Source organism: Zootoca vivipara, chromosome 5 (genome assembly GCF_965207765.1).
Source record: "Zootoca vivipara chromosome 5, rZooViv2.hap1.1, whole genome shotgun sequence".
Lineage (NCBI taxonomy): Eukaryota > Metazoa > Chordata > Lepidosauria > Squamata > Lacertidae > Zootoca > Zootoca vivipara.
This window is the reverse complement of record NC_142588.1, coordinates 3,551,970-3,573,616: the sequence shown is the minus strand read 5'-3', so window position 1 is coordinate 3,573,616 and position 21,647 is coordinate 3,551,970. Positions and strand designations below refer to the sequence as shown.

The 21,647-nt window shown below is 44.0% G+C and overlaps 1 protein-coding gene across 1 annotated transcript in view; it reads right to left on the bottom strand.

Annotated features, from left to right (window-relative positions):
* LOC118096523 (potassium voltage-gated channel subfamily KQT member 1-like) overlaps positions 1-21,647 on the bottom strand; it is a 263,693-nt gene that overhangs the window by 183,283 nt on the left and 58,763 nt on the right. Inside the window, exon 11 of the mRNA XM_088669430.1 lies at positions 18,351-18,462. Within this exon, the coding sequence (XP_088525556.1) occupies positions 18,351-18,462 (112 nt within the window). The remainder of the gene's footprint in view (positions 1-18,350; positions 18,463-21,647) is intronic.

Sequence of the window (21,647 nt, the reverse complement as noted above, 5' to 3'; positions counted from 1 at the left end):
AAGACTGCATTGCCAGATGAACATTATTTCAGTCACTATTAAGAGACTAAAGTACTCACTTTGTTTATAATCTTATTCTAAATAATACATTGTGGTTTTGCACCATGCTTTGTTGTTAGGCTTTATGAATTTGTGAATTTATGTATTTATGCCTTTATCATTCATTGGTCTATGTGTTGCCTCTTTTGTCACATGCTTTCTAATCTTGAGAGATACCCACTGTTTAGGCATGTATGCATTTATTCTGAAAAAGTCAGTTCCCGTAGCAGCACAACAATGGGTTTCAACCTTTTTGTTTAGTCATTTAGTCGTGTCTGACTCTTTGTGACCCCATGGACCAGAGCACGCCAGGCACTCCTGTCTTGCACTGCCTCCCGCAGTTTGGTCAGACTCATGTTCGTAGCTTCGAGAACACTGTCCAACCATCCCGTCCTCTGTCGTCCCCTTCTCCTAGTGCCCTCAGTCTTTCCCAACATCAGGGTCTTTTCCAGGGAGTCTTCTGTTCTCATGAGGTGACCAAAGTATTGGAGCCTCAGCTTCACGATCTGTCTTTCCAGTGAGCACTCGAGGCTGATTTCCTTAAGAATGGATAGGTTTGATCTTCTTGCAGTCCATGGGACTCTCAAGTGTCTCCTCCAGCACCATAATTAAAAAGCATCAATTCTTCAGCGATCATCCTTCTTTGTGGTCCAGCTCTCACTTCCATACATCACTACTGGGAAAACCATAGCTTTAACTATAGGGACCTTTGTTGGCAAGGTGATGTCTCTGCTTTTTAAGATGCTGTCTAGGTTTGTCATTGCTTTCCTCCCAAGAAGCAGGCGTCTTTTAATTTCGTGACTGCTGTCACCATCTGCAGTGATCATGAAACCCAAGAAAGTAAAATCTCTCACTGTCTCAATTTCTTCCCCTTCTATTTGCCAGGAGGTGATGGGACCAGTGGCCATGATCTTGGTTTTTTTGATATTGAGCTTCAGAAGGTTGTGTCATCTGCATATCTGAGGTTGTTTATATATCTTCCGGCAATCTTAATTCTGACTTGCGATTCATCCAGTCCAGCCTTTCGCATGATGAATTCTGCATATAAGTTAAATAAGCAAGGAGACAATATACAGCCTTGTCGTACTCCTTTCCCAATTTTGAACCAATCAGTTGTTCCATATCCAGTTCTAACTGTAGCTTCTTGTCCAGGCATCCCCAAACTTCGGCCCTCCAGATGTTTTGGACTACAATTCCCATCTTCCCTGACCACTGGTCCTGTTAGCTAGGGATCATGGGAGTTGTAGACCAAAACATCTGGAGGGCCGCAGTTTGGGGATGCCTGCATCTTGTCCCACATAGAGCTTTCTCAGGAGACAAATGAGGTGATCAGGCACTGCCATTTCTTTAAGAACTTGCCATAGTTTGCTTATGTAGAGGTAATTTTTGCTGTGGTCTTTTTTTTTTTAAGCATGTACTCCAGAAGAAAAGCTGCTATTTTGCTTGATTACTTTCTTTACCTAAGTCTAGAGTTCACTGTGTATATTAATGCTCTCAACATTTGTTATCTACTGTACACAAGAAAAATCAAAGCTGTACATATAAATTTAAAACTTTCCTCCTGACTTCACTGCAACAAACCCATGAGTGATGAGTAAACATGTCATGGGTGGTCTAGCATTAAATTAAGACTTAAAGTTCCTGCTCAGAATGACAGCTTTATTCATTTCCAGTCTAGATAACTACCTATCCATGACTTAACACATTTTATACTAATTGATTTCTTCAACATGAACACAGATATATAAAACAAGGTAAGCTTCCCGGTAAATGTATAAAGCAAGGTTGTTGCAGCATTTTCTTAAAAAAACAGTGCATGCTCTTCCTGGAAGCCACAAACAGGCCCAGGGAATGGGTTCGATAGGAGAAAAACTACAACTGCCTGGAGTCTTTGCAGTTCAGCACCACAAACCTCCTGCAAATCAACTACTGGAGGGGTAGCTCAGTTGGTAGAGCATGAGACTCTTAATCTCAGGATCATGAGTTCAAGACCCACATTGGGTGAAAGTTTCTCTGATTCTAATGTGATAAAAAGCCACAATAAGTTGATCATGGTGAGTGGTTTTTCAAATGCCCCGTCTCCTCTGCACTTGTGAGGAAAGTAGTAGGAAACAGCAAAACCTGAGAGCAATAAAGCTGTAAATGGTGTGGGCCACACAGCGTTGTTGTCTAGATGGCAAATGCCTGCATAAGAAAAAGCCCCTTTGACAGCCTATCCTTTCTTTTAGGTATTTTCCTCACTGTACCACTTCAGACAATGAGTGGGGAACAGCATGTATGGAAAGTCCTGATGAAGAGACATGAGAAAGTAATTTTCATTTAGACAAATAATAGAAAACTAAACTTTCCCAACTGTGGTGAGATATAATAGATTAACTTGCCCAGCAACATGAGCACCCCTTAAGTTTTTGTACAGTTCATAGTAGCTAAATATAATACTTTAACACTCATTAAAGGATGACTGCTTAAATGAACATTAGCGGCCGGTATCTATTAGCTACTGAAGTACCTACATATTTATCTCAGTGTCTGCTAGATACTTGAAAGAAGCAATATGTTGGATACTGGAAAGGAACAGTATGAATACAGCCTGGCAGAAGAGACTTCTGAGAAGAAGCGGTCTTGGGTGTTGGGGGAAGGGGTTTGACAGCTACATGACTGTTACTCCGATGCATTACAGATTTCCACTGAGTACTCCACTATGCTCAAGGCTTACATCTGTAAATAATTGATTACAAACACACAAGTCTCCAGTGCCTTCTTCCCAGGAGGAAACTCATCCTTTAAAAAGGCACTTCCCTGAAATTTCCAACCATTCAGGGAAGCGAAGAGCGCATATATTGCTGACAGCGCATATATTGCTGAGAGCAGACAAAGTAGACGCCATCACAATGATCTACTCTCACTACTATCTGGCTGTATGCACCCCTGCTAAAGTAAACCAGGATGAGATAAGTATCAGTAACTTTTGAAAAATGCCCTTGCAGCACACTGCAAAGTTAAACAGTCACAGAGAATGAAAGGCACAGGATACACTATAGCTTGCAATAACTGGCTATAGGCTTGAGTGGCCATGCACTAAGCTTTTTTTACTGTAATGGTTTGATACATTCATTTTGACTTAGAGACCAGAGATAAATTGCCTTAGCAATACAAACAAACAGCTAAGCAATTAAAGGGGGGGGGGGTTAAAGAAAAGAAAAGAGAAGGAAGGAAAAGAGGGGTAAAAGAGGGAACAGTGATAACATCTCTAAACATACTGCTTAGTTATGAAGGGGAAGGGGCCCTTGAAAACTTACATTTTAATCTAATGTTTATAGCGATTTTGGAAAAATTATGAAGCAACAAAGAATTAGAGCATACTGCACCCACAGTTGCTAGCCAAAGCAATCTGGAAAATGCAATATTTTTACCCTACTTCAGATAGCAAAATCCTGAATGTGTAAATGAAACACACACTCCCAAGATATTTATGCATAAATATTTCTGCATACAAATGGCAGAGCAGTATAGTTAATTATTGATTAACTTCTCAAATCAGAGGCACCCTAAGAATATTTGTAAGTTACAGATAATGTATGAAATACATAGCATGAAACATTTATAATATTGAAAGGATTGGGATGTTGTCAAAATTTTCTAATAATTGCTCTAATTATTACATAGATTTTATCCAGTAATTGCAAGAGTTCATATCTACATTATACCTCTGAACATTAAGAACATTATTTTTCCCATTTCAGTGATAATACCAGATTGTCCCAAATCCTTCTTTTGCAAAAGCAATTCTAACTGCTATTAATAAATTACTGTCAGTTCTCATTAATTCTTATGCAATGTTTTAGACATCCTAGCAGAACCACCAATAAGATTTTGATATATAATAGGAGGGGGAAATGGAATATTATCCCAATATATGATCACAGTGGAGAGATTTTAAAATGGACATGGACGAAAGGATTTACTATCACTCAGGGACGTGGGTGGTGCTGTGGTCTAAACCACTGAGCCTCTTGGGCTTGCTGATCAGATGGTCGGCGGTTCAAAGCCCCACGACGGGGTGAGCTCCCGGTGCTCCATCCCAGCTCCTGCCAACCTAGCAGTTTGAAAGCACAAAGTGCAAGTAGATAAATAGGTACCACTCTGGCGGGAAGGTAAACGGCCTTTCCGTGCGCTGCTCTGGTTCGCCAGAAGCAGCTTAGTCATGCTGGCCACATGACCTGCAAAAACTGTATGCGGGCAAACGCCGGCTCCCTTGGCCTGTAAAGCGAGATGAGCGCCGCAACCCCAGAGTCGTCTGCGGCTGGACTTAACTGTCAGGGGTCCTTTACCTTTACCTTTACCTTTACAATATGGTCTAATGGTTAATGGAGGTAAAGTTATTTTAAAACAAAAATTTGGTTGACATTTATCAATAATAATAATTTGGGAACCCATCTTGGACTTTTCATGGGAAAAAGAAATGAATGATTCTGAGACACCTTGACTTAAAATAATTATTGTTTAACAGATACATTCTCATACTGCTAGGAGTTTGGGCATGGACTATTAGGGTGGGTGGTGTGTGCAAGAATCAAGCAGCCACCTGGGCCATAAATTCCTTGTCCTTTAGGTCTCCTAGGGGCCCCAGGATATCCCAAGAGGGGCACATAAATGGGGGGGGCACAGCATGAGGCTAGGGGGGGCCACAGAGGGAAGTGAAAATAAATTTAAAAAATTAAAATCCTGATTGGCTGGCAATCTGCTTGGCCAATCACAAGCAGATAAAGGGGGCGGTGCTTCTTTTTGCCACTGTATTTTCTTGGAGCAATCCTGGTTTGTTTCCAACTGGAGAGGGCGATTGCTGAGGCTCCCACTTTGACCACTGCTTGTAACTCCCACCAGTGTTGGCAGGTGGCAGCCCTGTTTAGGGAAGTTCTTAATGTCTGATGTTTTAATGCGTTTTTAATATTCTGTTGGGAGCCACCCAGAGTGGTTGGGGAAACCCAGCCAGATGGCCGGGGTATAAATAAATTGTTGTTGTTGTTAGCCTGATTCCGCAAGGCACAGGATGCAATCCACAGCACCTAATAGATCGGGGCCTTCGGATGTTGCCGAGGCGCTCAGGCCCTGCCAGCAGCGTCAGCCTGGCTCTGCAAGGTGTGGGGTGAAATCCACCCCAGCTCCTAGCCGAGCAGGGTCTTCTGGTGCTGCTGACTTGTATCTAGTTAAATAACTGTCTACTCAGAAGAAAGCTGCACCGAGTTCAGTGGGCCTTACTCCCAGGTAAAGGTGTAGGGAGCTGTAGTGTTTTACCTAGGCAGCCAGGGCTCCTCCAGATGACAAGATCTTTTTGCACCAGGTCAAAAATATTTCCTTTTTAAACTTCTCCCATATATACAGAACTCCCTGTGTGCCTTTTGCAGGCCCTCCAAGTATCCCTATATTCCAGGGAAAGTCCTGGATTTACAGAAGTTGTCCCAGTTTCTGATTTGATCCCGGAAGGCCGTGCTATTCCTTAGGACACCCCTCTTTTCACCAGAGAAATGTTGAAGGGTACAGAGTTATCCAACCCCAGAGCCGTCTGAAGGCAGCACTGCATAGGGAAGTTTTTTTAAAAAAATGTTTAATTATGTTTTATTATATGTTGGTGAATAATGAGGGTGAAAGAGGAGAGCGCAAAATATGGTCTGAAGCAATGACAAACCTAGACAGCATCTTAAAAAAGCAGAGACATCACCTTGCCGACAAAGGTCTGTATAGTTAAAGGTATGGATTTCCCAGTAGTGATGTATGGAAGTGAGAGCTGGACCATAAAGAAGGCTGATCGCCGAAGAAATGATGCTTTTGAATTATGGTGCTGGAGGAGACTCTTGAGAGTCCCATGGACGGCAAGAAGATCAAACCTATCCATTCTGAAGGAAATCAGCCCTGAGTGGTCACTGGAAGGACAGATCCTGAAGCTGAGGCTCCAATACTTTGGCCACCTCATGAGAAGAGAAGACTCCCTGGAACGCTGTGGATGTAGCCTATCTTGATTTCAGCAAGGCGCCCCATGATATTCTTGTAAAGAAGCTGGTAAAATGCGGGCTAGAGAATGCTACCATTCAGTGGATTTGTAACTGGCTGACTGACCGAACCCAAAGGGTGCTCATCAATGGCTCCTCCTCATCCTGGAGAGACGTGACTAGTGGGGTGCCACAGGGTTCTGTCTTGGGCCCAGTCTTATTCAACATCTTTATCAATGACTTGGATTGAGGGCATCCTGAGCAAGTTTGCAGATGACACCAAATTGGGAGGGGTGGCTAACACCCCAGAGGACAGGATCACACTTCAGAATGACCTTAACAGATTAGACAACTGGGCCAAAGCAAACAAGATGAATTTTAACAAGGAGAAATGTAAAGTACTACACTTGGGCAAAAAAATGAAAGGCACAAATACAGGATGGTAGACACATAGCTTGAGAGCAGTACATGTGAAAAAGGATCTAGGAGTCTTGGTAGACCACAAACTTGACATGAGTCAACAGTGTGATGCAGCAGCTAAAAAGGCCAATGCAATTCTGGGCTGCATCAATAGGAGTATAGCATCTAGATCAAGGGATGTAGTAGTACCACTGTATGCTGCTCTGGTCAGACCTCACCTGGAGTACTGTGTCCAGTTCTGGACACCACAGTTCAAGAAGGATACCGACAAGCTGGAACGTGTCCAGAGGAGGGCAACCAAAATGGTCAAAGGAAATGATGCCTTATGAGGAACAGCTTAGGGAACTGGGTATGTTTAGCCTGGAGAAGAGAAGGTTAAGGGGTGATATGATAGCCATGCTCAAATATATAAAAGGGTGTCATATAGAGGAGGGAGAAAGGTTGTTTTCTGCTGCTCCAGAGAAGCAGACACGGAGAATGGATTCAAACTAAGGGGTGATATGATAGCCATGTTCAAAGAGCTGTTCGACAGTGGAATTTGCTGCCAAGAAGTGTGGTGGAGTGTCCTTCTTCTGAGGTCTTTAAGCAGAGGCTTGACAGCCATATGTCAAGAATGCTTTGGTGGTGTTTCCTGCTTGGCAGGGGGTTGGACTGGATGGCCCTTGTGGTCTCTTCCAACTCTATGATTCTAAAAGACCGTAATGTTAGGGTCCACAAGGAGAAGTGGACAACAGAGGACAAGATGGTTGGATAGTGTTCTCGAAGCCATGAACATGAGTCTGACCAAACTGCAGGAGGCAGTGGAAGACAGGAATGCCTGGCTTGCTCTGGTCCATGGGGTCACAAAGAGTCGGACATGACTAAACGACTAAACAACAACAACAACAACAACAACAACAACAAATATGTTGGTGTCAGGGACTGGGCAGAGGAGGAGGATGCTAGAGAGGGGGGGTTATGTCAGGGGTCAAATAAGTGTTGTTTACTTTTTATAATACATGGAAGATGGATCTCCCTTGGGAGGTTGTGGGCTCTCCTTCCTTGGAGACTTCTAAGCAGAAGTTGGATGGTAATCTGTCATGGATGCTTTAGGTGAGTTTCCTATGTTGGAGGGGGTTGCACTAGAAAGATGACCCCTGGGGTCCCTTCCAGCTCCAGGATTCTATGTTGTTCTGCTTCAAATAAAAAATAAAAAAAAATCCTTCCAGTAGCACCTTAGAGACCAACTAAGTTTTTATTTTGGTATGAGCTTTCGTGTGCATGCACACTTCTTCAGATACACTGAAACAGAAGTCACCAGACCCTATGTATAGTCAGATGGTAGGGAGGGGTATTACTCAGAAGGGTGGTGTGAATGGGTGATTGGCTGATAGGAGTGGTAAATCTGTTGATGACTGTTAACGACTGTTAATGAGTGCAATTGGTCTTGCAGGAAAAACCAAGGGGTGAGATGCTAAAAATAGCTTTCTCATGTATAATGAGATAAGACTCCAATGTCTCTATTCAGACCAGGTCTCTCCATGGGTTTAAGCTTGGTAATGAGTTGCAATTCAGCAACTCCTCTTTCCAGTCTGTTTCTGAAAATTTTCTGTAATAAAACAGCTACTTTGAGGTCTTGTATAGAATGTCCTGGAAGATTGAAGTGTTCTCCTACTGGTTTCTCCTACTGGTTTCTCTGAACGAAAGCTCATACCTATGACAAAAAAATTGCCAAATCTGCCCCTAGTCTGAGTGATGACATTATGAACTCACCTCTAATTTCCTGGAGCACTGGACGTGGATCCTTCGGGGTACCTTGGGGGCACCACAACTATGATGTAGAATGGAAGGTGAGAAGCAGGGGCACCAAATTTTGGTATTGCACAGGGTGCTGCTGAGATTTGAGGCCCCAAAGCCCACCACTGCCCTGATTGTCATATCCAGATCACAAGCCAGAAAACATGCTTCCTTCCTTTTTGTTTTGTTTTAAATAAAGAGAGAAACTGAACCAAGGAATGGCAACAAGGTCTCCTGGACAAACCCTAAACCCTAAACTACAGGTTGCTTTGTAACTGTCACAGCTTCCATGGGAGAATACTGAATGCTTATTTCTATTCAAACATTGGCAAGCAATGCACAATGTACATATGGATTCTGTATATAAACATACACTCGTGCTTCTGAAGAGCATGATACACCCAAGTGCAGCTACCAAGTATGAAATTAGCGACCACATTCAATGTCTTCGTCTCAAAATGCATGCACACCAAAGGTGCTTTATCAGTTAAAGCATGTGTTGAAAGCTGAAATGCTTTCCACCATTTTACTATGACAGAGTGCCCTCTAATGTCCAAAAGTTGTCTTCTAGCAAAATCCACCATGCTTTTGTCAACAGATGTGTATAATAGTTAGGAAGGTGCCAAAGTTACATTTTTGTGGATGTGTCTGCACAAAACAGTTCAAGATATTTATCCAAAAAGTAGATATGTATTATTCAAAAAGGAGAAATCTTCTTTGGGATTTTGAATCCTAGACTTAGTGTGCTCTATTCCCTGTTTAAGAGATATCTGCAAATTCTCTTCAATGATCATCGAGGCACAGGAGCAGTTTTTTCTCTTGTGCCATCAAACTGTTAAACTCGTAGTTGGGTAGTGGAAGGGGAGGCCAGTTGTGGAGTGGGGCTCCTTTGCTGTACTGCTGTATTGTATTGTGAGCGGAATAGTGTTTGTATGAGGTACGTTTTTACATTGCAATGTAGTGAAAGCAAAATTCCAAGTATCCTTGGTACTTGGCCAATAAATTATTCCTATTCCTATTATTCCGATCTTCTCCTTCAGGTGGAAAACCCTCCCTGATTAACTTGGAGGCAGAAGATGTGGCTTAATAATGCATCTTAGTATTGCATTCAAAACGTTGACCCTTTGGCTAGTGTTCATCTAGTTCCCTAGTGAAAAACCCTGCTAACCCACTAGTGCTTCTCATTCAGGGCTGGCTTGCTCTTTTCACATGCCAAAATTAAAGTCGCAGGTCTGTAGTGCATCCCTAACATTGACTATGCAAAAGCCTTTGACTGTGTCGACCACAGCAAACTTTGGCAAGTTCTTAAAGAAATGGGAGTGCCTGATCACCTCATCTGTCTCCTGAGAAATCTCTATGTGGGACAAGAAGCTACAGTTAGAACTGGATATGGAACAACTGACTGGTTCAAAATTGGGAAAGGAGTACGACAAGGCTGTATATTGTCACCCTGCTTAATTAACTTATATGCAGAATTCATCATGCAAAAGGCTGGACTAGATGAATCACCAAATTGGGAGGGGTGGCTAACACCCCAGAGGACAGGATCACACTTCAGAATGACCTTAACAGATTAGACAACTGGGCCAAAGCAAACAAGATGAATTTTAACAAGGAGAAATGTAAAGTACTACACTTGGGCAAAAAAAATGAAAGGCACAAATACAGGATGGGAGACACCTGGCTTGAGAGCAGTACATGTGAAAAGGATCTAGGAGTCTTGGTAGACCACAAACTTGACATGAGTCAGCAGTGTGATGCAGCAGCTAAAAAAGCCAATGCAATTCTGGGCTGCATCAATAGGAGTATAGCATCTAGATCAAGGGAAGTAATAGTACCACTGTATTCTGCTCTGGTCAGACCTCACCTGGAGTACTGTGTCCAGTTCTGGGCACCACAGTTCAAGAAGGATACTGACAAGCTGGAACGTGTCCAGAAGAGGGCAACCAAAATGGTCAAAGGCCTGGAAACGATGCCTTATGAGGAACGGCTTAGGGAGCTGGGTATGTTTAGCCTGGAGAAGAGAAGGTTAAGGGGTGATATGATAACCATGTTCAAATATATAAAAGGATGTCATATAGAGGAGGGAGAAAGGTTGTTTTCTGCTGCTCCAGAGAAGCGGACACGGAGCAATGGATTCAAACTACAAGAAAGAAAATTCCACCTAAACATTAGGAAGAACTTCCTGACAGTAAGAGCTGTTCGGCAGTGGAATTTGCTGCCAAGGAGTGTGGTGGAGTCTCCTTCTTTGGCATAGCTGCCAAGTTTTCCCTTTTCTTGCGAGGAAGCCTATTCAGCATAAGGGAAAATCCCTGTAAAAAAGGGATAACTTGGCAGCTATGTTCTTTGGAGGTCTTTAAGCAGAGGCTTGACAGCCATCTGTCAGGAATGCTTTGATGGTGTTTCCTGCTTGGCAGGGGGTTGGACTGGATGGCCCTTGTGGTCTCTTCCAACTCTATGATTCTATGATTCTATGAATCCCAAACCGGAATTAAGATTGCCGGAAGAAATATCAACAACATCAGATATGCAGATGACACAACCTTGATGGCAGAAAGCGAGGAGGAATTAAAGAACCTTTTAATGAGGGTGAAAGAGGAGAGCGCAAAATATGGTCTGAAGCTCAACATCAAAAAAACCAAGATCATGGCCACTGGTCCCATCACCTCCTGGCAAATAGAAGGGGAAGAAATGGAGGCAGTGAGAGATTTTACTTTCTTGGGCTCCTTGATCACTGCAGATGGTGACAGCAGTCACGAAATTAAAAGACGCCTGCTTCTTGGGAGAAAAGCAATGACAAACCTAGACAGCATCTTAAAAAGCAGAGACATCACCTTGCTGACAAAGGTCCGTATAGTTAAAGCTATGGTTTTCCCAGTAGTGATGTATGGAAGTGAGAGCTGGACCATAAAGAAGGCTGATCGCCGAAGAATTGATGCTTTTGAATTATGGTGCTGGAGGAGACTCTTGAGAGTCCCATGGACTGCAAGAAGATCAAACCTATCCATTCTTAAGGAAATCAGCCCTGAGTGCTCACTGGAAGGACAGATCGTGAAGCTGAGGCTCGAATACTTTGGCCACCTCATGAGAAGAGAAGAATCCTTGGAAAAGACCCTGATGTTGGGAAAGATTGAGGGCACTAGGAGAAGGGGACGACAGAGGACAAGATGGTTGGACAGTGTTCTCGAAGCTACGAACATGAGTTTGACCAAACTGCGGGAGGCGGTGCGGGACAGGAGTGCCTGGCGTGCTGTGGTCCATGGGTTCACGAAGAGTCGGACACGACTAAACGACTAAACAACAACAACAACACCGTGACTGATGAAGAAATGGAAAGTATTGTTAGAGACAGGGGCGTCTTAAGGTTATCTGGCGCCATGGTGCAGGGATCCCTCAGGCGCCCCCCCACCCCCATGTTTCCCTCCGGGCGGTCAGCACCTCTCCCTCGGGCCCCTCTGCAGCCCACCTCGCTCCCCCCATGCCGCCATGGCGCGCCCTCTGCTTCTTGCCCGCCGTGGGCAGGACCGCCAATGGCGATGCCGGACTCGCACTCCGCCAGGAAGGGCCAGGCGCGGCGGGCAGCCAGAGGGGCGGCCCAACGGGCGGGGACGCTGCCAGCTGTGCTCCACCTCCACCTCCGCCTGCTTGGCAGAAGCAGCTGCACGGTGCTGCCGTCCAGGGAGCCCTGGCTGCCGGGCCGACAGAAGCCTCACGGCTGGCTTCCCCGCAACGGCAACCACAGCCCGAGAAGAGGTGGGCGAGGGCGGCGCTGCCGGCGGGGCTTGAGGCAGCTCCTCCAGTAGAGAGGAGGCTCAGGGCACGGCACGGCACGGCGGAGGCGCCCTACAGCACCCTCCAGAACTTGCCGCCGTGGCGCCCTGCGCCAGTAGCTTCTATGGCTAAGATGCCCCTGGATTTAGGGTAAGCTCTAGAAATTAATAATGCTAGCATTTTAATAATTTGTGATATGAAAGGAGAATGCAAGCTGCAAAGGAATTCCTGGGCTAGCTTATACAAAACAACCTGGCTGAGCTAAGGTTATCAAAAGAACAATTGAGGAGCATTAACAATACCAGAGAAATCCTTGCCCCACTTGTGAACAGAGACTGGGGATTTAGAAGGTTGCCAGGGCAACTGCAGGGGGGCGGGTGGGTTCTTGGGAGGAAGAAGAGATGAGATCCATCTTCCTCCTCTCTGCGCGCTGGGGAAGAGTCACCAACTTCCAAGTCTCCCTACTCCGGAGTCACTTCCATTCCAAGGAGCCACCCAACTCCACTTTGTAGGGAGGAAAGAGGTGCTTCCATCCCACCAGAGGAGATCATGTGTGTCAAGTGTGTCATGTGTGTCAGTAGGCCAACAAGTGTAATTTTTAATAGGCAATAGGCCCCTGTTTTTGTTGCCATAAAGCAAAGGAACTCTGCTGTGTCGCTTTAATTTCAGCTGCATCTCTTCTCTTGCTTATACATTTTCCTATTATTATTTCTTTAAAAACTACCTCATGCAATACATCCAGGAAACACATTTAAACCTTTTCCATAGTGACACATCTAATAAAAAGATGGCATACTGCACTATGATTCAAGTGACTTTCATTTCAATTCTGTTTCACCACACTTATGGTTAAATAAAACTACATTTATTATTGAGTAGACTGAATAAACATACACCCTAACAGGGGCGTACCCAGGATCAAAACTGGGGGGGGGAGCCATGGTCATCCAGGGGCGGGGCCAAGGCACGGGAGGGGAGGGGCCACAAAGTGGGAATGTGGGCGGGGCTACAGAGCCCAAGTTTCATCCTGGGCGCCGCCCCAGGGAAGAGTGTGCGTGTGCGGCGGGGGGTGGGGCCCCGGGCTCCACTTTGTGTGGGGCAGCCTGGCGCCCCCTCACCACCTCCACCGAGGGCTGCCCCGCCTGAGTAGGAGGAGGAGGGAGGGAGAGAGGGAGGGCTGGCTGAGCAACCAGGAAGCTGTGCGCTCTAGTTGCCTCCGCTTCCCACAGACCCGGCGGGGGCGCGAGCTGAGGTCCACCCTCCTTTCCCTCCATCCCTCTCCGGGGGCAAGGCCTGGCTCTGCGGCTTAGAGCCCCTCCACCTTCTCCGCCTCCTGCTGCGAAGCCCCCTCCCCTTTCCGCAGCTTCTGCTGCCGCTGTAGCCCAAGCAGAAGCGGTGGCGGCATCTGCTCCGCACTCTGAGGGCGCGCCAACCCGGGAGCTGCTGAGGCGCCGCGCCGCCATGGGCTATGGTTGCAGCTGCCAGGAGCGGCCCATGTGCAGCCCTCGGAGTCGGGGCCAGTGGGGTTGGGTACGCTGTTGGGGCGCGGCCGGCAGGAGCAGTAAGTGGCGGTGCTGCCAACGCCAGGGCTGGGCTGGGCTGGTTAGGAACACGGCTCCCGCGCTGCCCTCACGCTGGAGCTCGAGGAGGGGGAGGGAGAAACGGAGAGGAGGAGGAAGCTGCTTCCCTGTCTCCATTGCTCCTCCTTTCCCTTCGTGCGGGTCCCTTCCTCCCAGCGGCGTCGCTAGCCTTTATGCGCGCGGCGGACACCCCCCCCCGGCGGGCTGTCTTCTGATTTGCCGCCCCGGGCAGCCAGAAGGCTAGCGACACCGCTGTGCCTTGCTGAGCCACTTCAGGCTCTTGCGGGAGCCCGATGCATCTGCAGCTCAGCTGCAGCCACCGTGAAGCAGGACGATTTATTTTTATTTTTTGCTTCTAGGGGGGCAGCTGCCCCCCTGCCCCATGCTGGGTACGCCCATGCACCCTAATGCAGGTTTTTTTGTGTGTGTTTCATGCCTGCCAATATAACGTAACGGAAAAAAAGGAAACCAAACCCACATATTTTCCATATAGCATCTTAGAGTCACTGTTAGGGCTGATCTCAGGCCCTGTATCCAAAGACGCAAACAGCAACAGATGATGAAGGCTGTAGCACAATAGGAAACAGGTTAGCACCCAGCATAGGCATGTAGGTGGGTCTGAGGGTTTTTGCTGCAATATCCTTTTCCTTTTTAAAAACTTAGGTAACCAGGTACACTGTGAACTAAAGCAGCAGTACAGGTATTCCAGGGAAATGAAGGTGGCTAGAATCTCAGGCAGCATGGTGTAGCACTGGCCTGCGAGCGGTCCAGTTGGAGAACAGCCTTTACCAACGAAGAAACTCGATTTCAGGACGCAAGGGAGAAACATGCCAAGAGGAAGGCACGCTTGGCAAATTCACACTGTGATCAACTCCCACCTGGAAACCAATGTCCCCAATGTGGAAGGATTTGTGGATCCAGAATTGGCCTCCACAGTCACCTACGGACTCATTGTTAAAATCCTGTTTATGGAAGACGATCTTACTCAGCTACGAGTGATCGCCAAAGAAGAAGAAGAAGAAGGTGTAGCACAGTTCCTCCAGATATCAGATTAGGTGTTGGTTGGTTCGTTAGTTTTCCCCATGAAGGTACTGGTCTTCTAAAAACGGCAGTGGGGAGTGGTCAGGAATTGTGATTTTATCAGATGTGGAATCCTCTAGTCCCAATTCATGATCAAAAAGTACAGTATCAAGCATAAAACTCAACCATGCTGTTATCACACTACAAGCAGGTTTAAATAAACATTATTAAGACATGCTTACCTGGTTATACATCTGCTTTTAAAGAAAGAAATGGTTTGTTATGGGCTGTGCTATATGTTTAGTTATAAAAAGTTAAGCAAAATTGGCAGTACAAGCACATTAGTCACAGTTAAAACAGCTATTTCAAGTAGCACTTCAAAGAAATAAAAGAAAGGCCAAAACTCACTTTACTAACCGATGTACCATTAGAAATATCTGGTACACGAGGGGTGCTATGGCCAACCGGCTAATGCAATAAAATTTTGATTTTGATTTGGTTTGGTACACGAGGGCACATCTGACTCCAGTAAATAACTGGACCACCATAAACAGACCCAGGTTCAATCCTTACTCAGCTGCAAAACTCAGTGGCTGACATTCTGCTGGTCTCAATCAGTCAAACCTACGTCATTATAGGGATTATTGCAGGGATTGGGATCCTCAGCCCTGGGAGCTTCAGGCCCCTGTATCTGACCCTCGATACTTTACCTAGACTATGCCCCCTCCTTGAGCCATGTCCCTTACTGACCCCTGAAGTATTTTTGCCTGGCTGAAATGTCCCTGAACTGTGGAAATTATTTTTATTTGCCAGGATAGGTGGGTGTGTACATGCACATGTATGCATTTGTGTATGGAGGAGAGACTTTTGCATGGCTATAATGCAGCATGCCACAAAAAGGAAACCGTTGTTCCACTGCTGGACTTGGTTCTACCCAGGGCTTTTTTTCCAGCCAGAACCCAATGGAACTCGGCTCTGGCACCTTCAGGTGAACACCCTTGCCATTCTAAGTGAACAAGGGAGGTGTGTTCATGGTGAGTTCTGGGACCTCTTTTTCTACCCACCACCGGCATGAAGAGTTCTATATTTGGCAATGTTAGTCTGTTGCAGCAGAAACAACAAAGAGTCTTGTAGCACCTTAAAGACTAACATGCTTGTTGTGACATAAGTCTGAAGTCCACTTCCTTAGACGCTTAAGAATACAGGAAGAGCTGTGCTTGATTCCTCTTCTCACAAAGGCAAACCAGATGCCTGTGGGCAGTGCGCAAACAGAGCAGGAGTGCAAACACACACACCCCCACCTGCAATTCCAAGGAAGTGGTATTCAGAGGCATACCGTCTCTAACAACAGAAGTGTAACATAACTGCTGTGGTTAGGGACCACTGATCCGTGAATATTTCTAATCCTTTTTCAAAGCCATCCAAGTTCATAGCTACCACTGCCTCTTGTTGGAACAAATCTATAACAAAACTATGCACTGTTTTAATAACTATTTTTGTCAATCCTGACTCTTCCATTATTCAGCTTCACTGCATATGCCCAAATCCTAGCATTATTATTTTATGCACCCTAATTTAATACACCTCTATCATGTCCCCTCTTAAAGGTAAAGGGACCCCTGACCATTAGGTCCAGTCACGGGTGACTTTGGGGTTGCGGCACTCATCTCACATTATTGGCCGAGGGAGCTGGCGTACAGCTTCCGGGTCATGTGACCAGCATAACAAAGCCACTTCTGGCGAACCAGAGCAGCACACAGAATCTTCCCACTGTAGTGGTACCTATTTATCTACTTGCACTTTGACATGCTTTCGAACTGCTAGGTTGTCCCCTCTTACTTATGACATAATGCATCTGTTGGTGTTTAAGGCACCACAGGATTTTTTGTTGCTGCTACTTATATATCAGCACCAATCTCAATAGAATGATATATGAAAGTAAGCATATGCATTTTGACAAGCTCACAAAATGACAATTCTGCTTGTACTCTTAAGATTGAATAAAACCTTACTTCCAAACTTTTCCATGCCATGTTTTAGTACAGCAAAGAGGCCAGCACTTTAAAATACGTGATGAGAAATAGTTCACTGTGACTTAGCATTAGTAAAGTATTTAAACTATAAACATACAAAATAAAAATATTTACCATATATCAGATAAAATGTAGTAATTTACATGCTTAGGTACAAAACTTACAGCAACAATTTACTTGATCCACATGACTGATTTACACCTGGTTCCTTCAGTGCAGGGATTCAATGCTGCTTTGAAAACATCTCTGTTCCCTGGTGCTTTCCTTAAGAGCGGTCAGACTTGTGTGATTTAGAAAAGCTGGCTCATAGTAATGCTTCACCTATCTCATGTGCCTAATACTGTATATCTTGCATCACTCTTTTTCTACATGTTGCTTTGTGAGGTCTTGGCACCATTTCAGGTGCTACAGTATGTAACCCTAATTCTGCATCTGTAAGGAAGAAATCTTTTAATGTGGCAGCACTTACACTTTGGAACTCCCTGCCTATTGACATCAAGCAGGTGCCTTCACTGTGTTCATTGTGGTGCTTGCCAAGAACATAATATTGCCATGTGTTTTAATCTGGTTTTTAGCTTATTGCTGGTTTTGAATATTTTTGAATGTTTTTATTGATAATTTCATTGTTTTATTCTTTTTGTAGACCACTTTGAAGTCATTTAACAATCAAGTGGTATATAAATTTTATGAAAGAAAATAAAATTTTTAAAATACATATATATATAATCATTATAACAATAACTCATGCATATATTATGGTAGCAATGAAAAAGCCTTTATATAAAAATGTCTGTATTGAATTTCTGATCCATATATAAAATAAGTGGAGTCCAAAGCGTCTCAAAGTATTATTGTCTTTGTCTTCCATCATATAGATGTAGGACTTCAGCAAGTTTTGCCACTATACCATTCACTGACTCTCTGAAATTTTGATCTTGAGGTTTAAATTTCTGGCAGAATATCTAAGTGTCTCTAAATTTTAATTTCTCAATCAATTTCTCTGAAGAGTACTTAGGCACCACAACCAAATTTTTGACAATGAATATTAAAAGCATGAAAAGCCTTTTTCAAAGGGCAACTTCCATTTCATGAAAGCTGCATGCACTCCAACTCTGTAAAGATGTAATTTATTAACCCTCCTCTGGGGGAGGATTCCATTGCCCCAGGATTGTTGTAAAGATGCTCCACTTCTCACTAAAGCTATGCTGACAATACAGTGAAAGTACACAAAACGGGGCTCCAGAAAAAAGTCTAAATAGGCCACGAGGCACACAAGGTGAAAGGTAGTATTGGAGGTGTGGAGGTCCCAGAGTTTTAAATATTAATGCCAGCTCCTTACATGGAATCTTATTCACAAAAATGCTAACATCTCAATCAGCATGCTATAACAGTTACATTTTTTTTAAAAAAAATGATACAAATCCACCATAATAGCTCAACATATTATACAAAAACAAAATAAAATAGGTCATACAGACCAAAAGGGAGCGTACTGAATCCTTTGCCCAAAAGACACTGCTATATAAACCTTCTTCAAATAACAGTTAGAGTTAACATCCATCCTGCAGAAAACACCTCCGTTGATCAACAAGTTATTATGCCAATTCTATCACAAACATCAAGTTGCAAGGCACTACAGGTGCACGAGGAAGTGTTCCAGGAAGTTTTGTAACATCTGCAAATGTCATGTGTTTCTAAGAAACACTCATAATTATTGCACTTACTGTGACACATCAGACACGGGCAAAGGTGCCTCTTCAGAGATGAGGTCCATGTCTTCTGTGAAACTGTTGGCCCTTGACATTTCATCACTGTTCCCTTCCAAACGCTTTTTTACTAAACAAAGAATGTGAAGATACAGCATGTTAAAGGGACAGAACAGCAAGATTACACAGGTTTCTCCGTTTATACTGCAGTTGTTGCCTTTCAGTCAGTGCCTTTAAGAAGCACTGCTTTTAATCCTTATTATGCTCTCCTTCCTCAAGGCAATTCTTTACAGGTAAAAGTCCTTGGGCTTTGGTTTTTGTACCTGCAAAGACTGATTCTTCATTTGAAAGCAGCACTGAAAGGGAGGTTGACCCTGAAAGCCAAGGAGCAGTACAGGAGCTCCAGTGAGCTCACATCCTGTGCACACAGTTTTATTTTTTTAAAGGATAATATGAACATAGTGAAGGAATGACAAGTAGAATATTTCTAAAAATATTGGCGATGCGCCCATTGTTATGACAAGCAGTCTATGTGTACAGAATTGCATTTTGCAAAGAATGAGTGGCAGAGATTATGAAGCAGCTCTGCGCTTTTGACACTCAGAGGCATTTTGTCACACTGTGATGTGAGCCATCCTTAGAGCTAGTTTTCAGTGCATACTTTTCATTTAAAAAAACAGGTTTAACCATCTTAAAGCCAAAGTTGTGTTTCAGATAATACCATTTCAGGACAAAGAAATAATAACAAATCTATATTTGACCCTGTTACATATGCGGAAAATCAAAATTTACTATGTTCTCTGCATTTAAGTAACTGAGTAAATAGTAAGTTACTGTGTAAGTGTAGGCTACAAAGTTTATTTCAGTGGTTCTCACATCTAAGGATGACCAGGATCACCTATTACATGGATTGCTAGGCATATTTTTACGTATTTAATAAAGAGTGCAATCCTATCTTTGTTTACTCAGATGCAAGCCACACTTTCAGCGGTGCTTCAAAATAAGCATGCATCATAGCCTCTTGTTGTGAACAGTGGGTTAAATTACACAGTACTCGGGTATTGAGGAGCACATCACCCACATCTGGGTGCCAGGTGCACTGGGTTACCACGGCAACACCAGCAAGGTTAAGTATATGACTTGCTGAGTCAGTCATCATCCCATTGGTTGAGAAATGTAGTCTTTGGGGCATGGCTTTCATTATGGCCATGTTAGTTCATGTCCTGTCCTGATACTGCCCTGTTTGCTGTCAGGGTCTGGATCTGTGAGAGTCAGGGGAAGAGACTGTGGGTTTTACACGGCAGCATTAGATTGCATGATGATAGTGTTGGCAGATCTCTCTGTACATATATCTCTTTAATTCAAGGACCAGAAGAACTGTATATACCGTAGTAGATAGCATAGCTGCCAAGTTTTCCCTTTTCTCGCGAGGAAGCCTATTCAGCATAATGGAAAATCCCTTTAAAAAAGGGATAACTTGGCAGCTATGGTAGATAGTATTGTTTAGCATTGTCTTGCATCCAGAGACAACAAACACTTTGTAACTTTGAACTGTGTGGGAGAGGAGTTTCCCCCTAAACTGGGGACTCTGGAAGAAGCTGTCTGCTGGGAGCAGGAAATCTCAGAGGCGTCTGCTAGAGCTCCGCATCCTCTGCTGGCACATCACACTGGATGAGGGGGGCGACTTCCACAAGTCACAAACACCTACAGTAGATGTCTAGCAAAGCAGCTGAGGCTAATTGCTAGTTTCTCTTTCCACCTTCTCCAAGCCTCTGATTTGAGAACATTTTTAAAACATTTTTTTTAAAAAAAGTCCTGTGAGGCAGAGCTGCTTTCAGGACCTCTGCATAGCCTGTGCATGCTTCTTCCAGACAGGGCTAACTATTGTAAATGGGCCATTCAGATATCACAAATAGGTCGCTGACAACACGGGTTTTTTGTTTGTTTGGTGCAGCAGTCTCGTCCCCCCACTTATTGGACTTTATGCAGAAAGGGTAAATCAGGATTAATTTGGGAGGTGGGCTGGTATTCTTCACCTTCTGAGTTAATCCTCCATACAAATAATCAAGGGCAGTCAATAGTTAAGCCTGCCTGAAAAGAATCCTCTTGTTCTCTCATCAGGCAAGTCTCAAAAAAGCTCTCAGGAGAGGACGGAACTACCAGGGCAATGGGACTGTTCACTCCAGCAGCTTTGCTTGGAAATTGCTCCCATGTATGTCTATAAAATGCAAGATTGTTCTTCTGTGCCTCCTGAAGGAAGGCAGATCTTCCCAACTTTGCATTCTTTGATTAAAATAATAATAATAATAATAATAATTATTATTATTATTATTATTATTATTATTACATAGTAAAATATGTAAGTAAACTAGAATCAATCCTAATAACAAATAACCACAGATTGTAGGCATTTCACTGGGGACACATAAAAAGTGTGATTCAATTTCAAGAACATTAAATCACCTGCCGCTTTCCATCTTCTTAACAAGACCAAAGAAAAAGTAGAACACGCCTTATAAGTAAGTATAATCAGAGGGAAAGAGGGCCAGCAAGGAGCAAAGTGAAAGATATAATTATTCCAAATTTTCACATACAGGAGATGGGGGGGGGGGGTAGAGTCTGCTGGTGTTCCTTTTTATCTGTGTACCTTATGAAGTCAAATCAATTCCTAAGGAATATGTCTCGTTTTTGTTGTGCCCTAAGCACACAGCATTCTTTGCAATTTATGAACTTAGGTGGCAAAGGGAGCTCAGAGGAGGAGGAGATATTGCTCCCAGAGAGCTGGCGCATTATGTGATTTGTCATTAAGACCACCCTGGGAGGTCCTTCTCTAGGTCCTCCCTACCTTTAGAAGTGAGGTGGGTGAGAGAGACTTCCATGGCAGTGCCCCAGCTGTGGAATACTCTCCTTGGGGAACACGTTTTTATTTGCCTGAGTCTTTTAACTGTTTTAAAACTATTGTAATGCTAGAGTTGTACCTGTTGTATTGAAAGAACAGTAAGAGCAGGCTGATGCTCCTGATCTTAACTTACTAATGTTGCTATTTACATTATTAATTGTTAGTCACTATAAAAATCTCCAAACTAAAGAGCAGCATATAAATCTTTGTAATGAATAAATAAATAACAAAATGGTCCAGTAATTGTGTAAGCCCATGCATAGTTTCCATTATGCCACAGAAATTGGCAAGGTGTGAACAGCTTTAAAATTACCAAAAGGTTTACAATCAATAAAAACCACAAGGTTCAATGTTAAGTTTGGCAAGACTAGTAGCTCTGCTATGCTGTCAGACTCAGGAATTCTATCCCTCCCTGG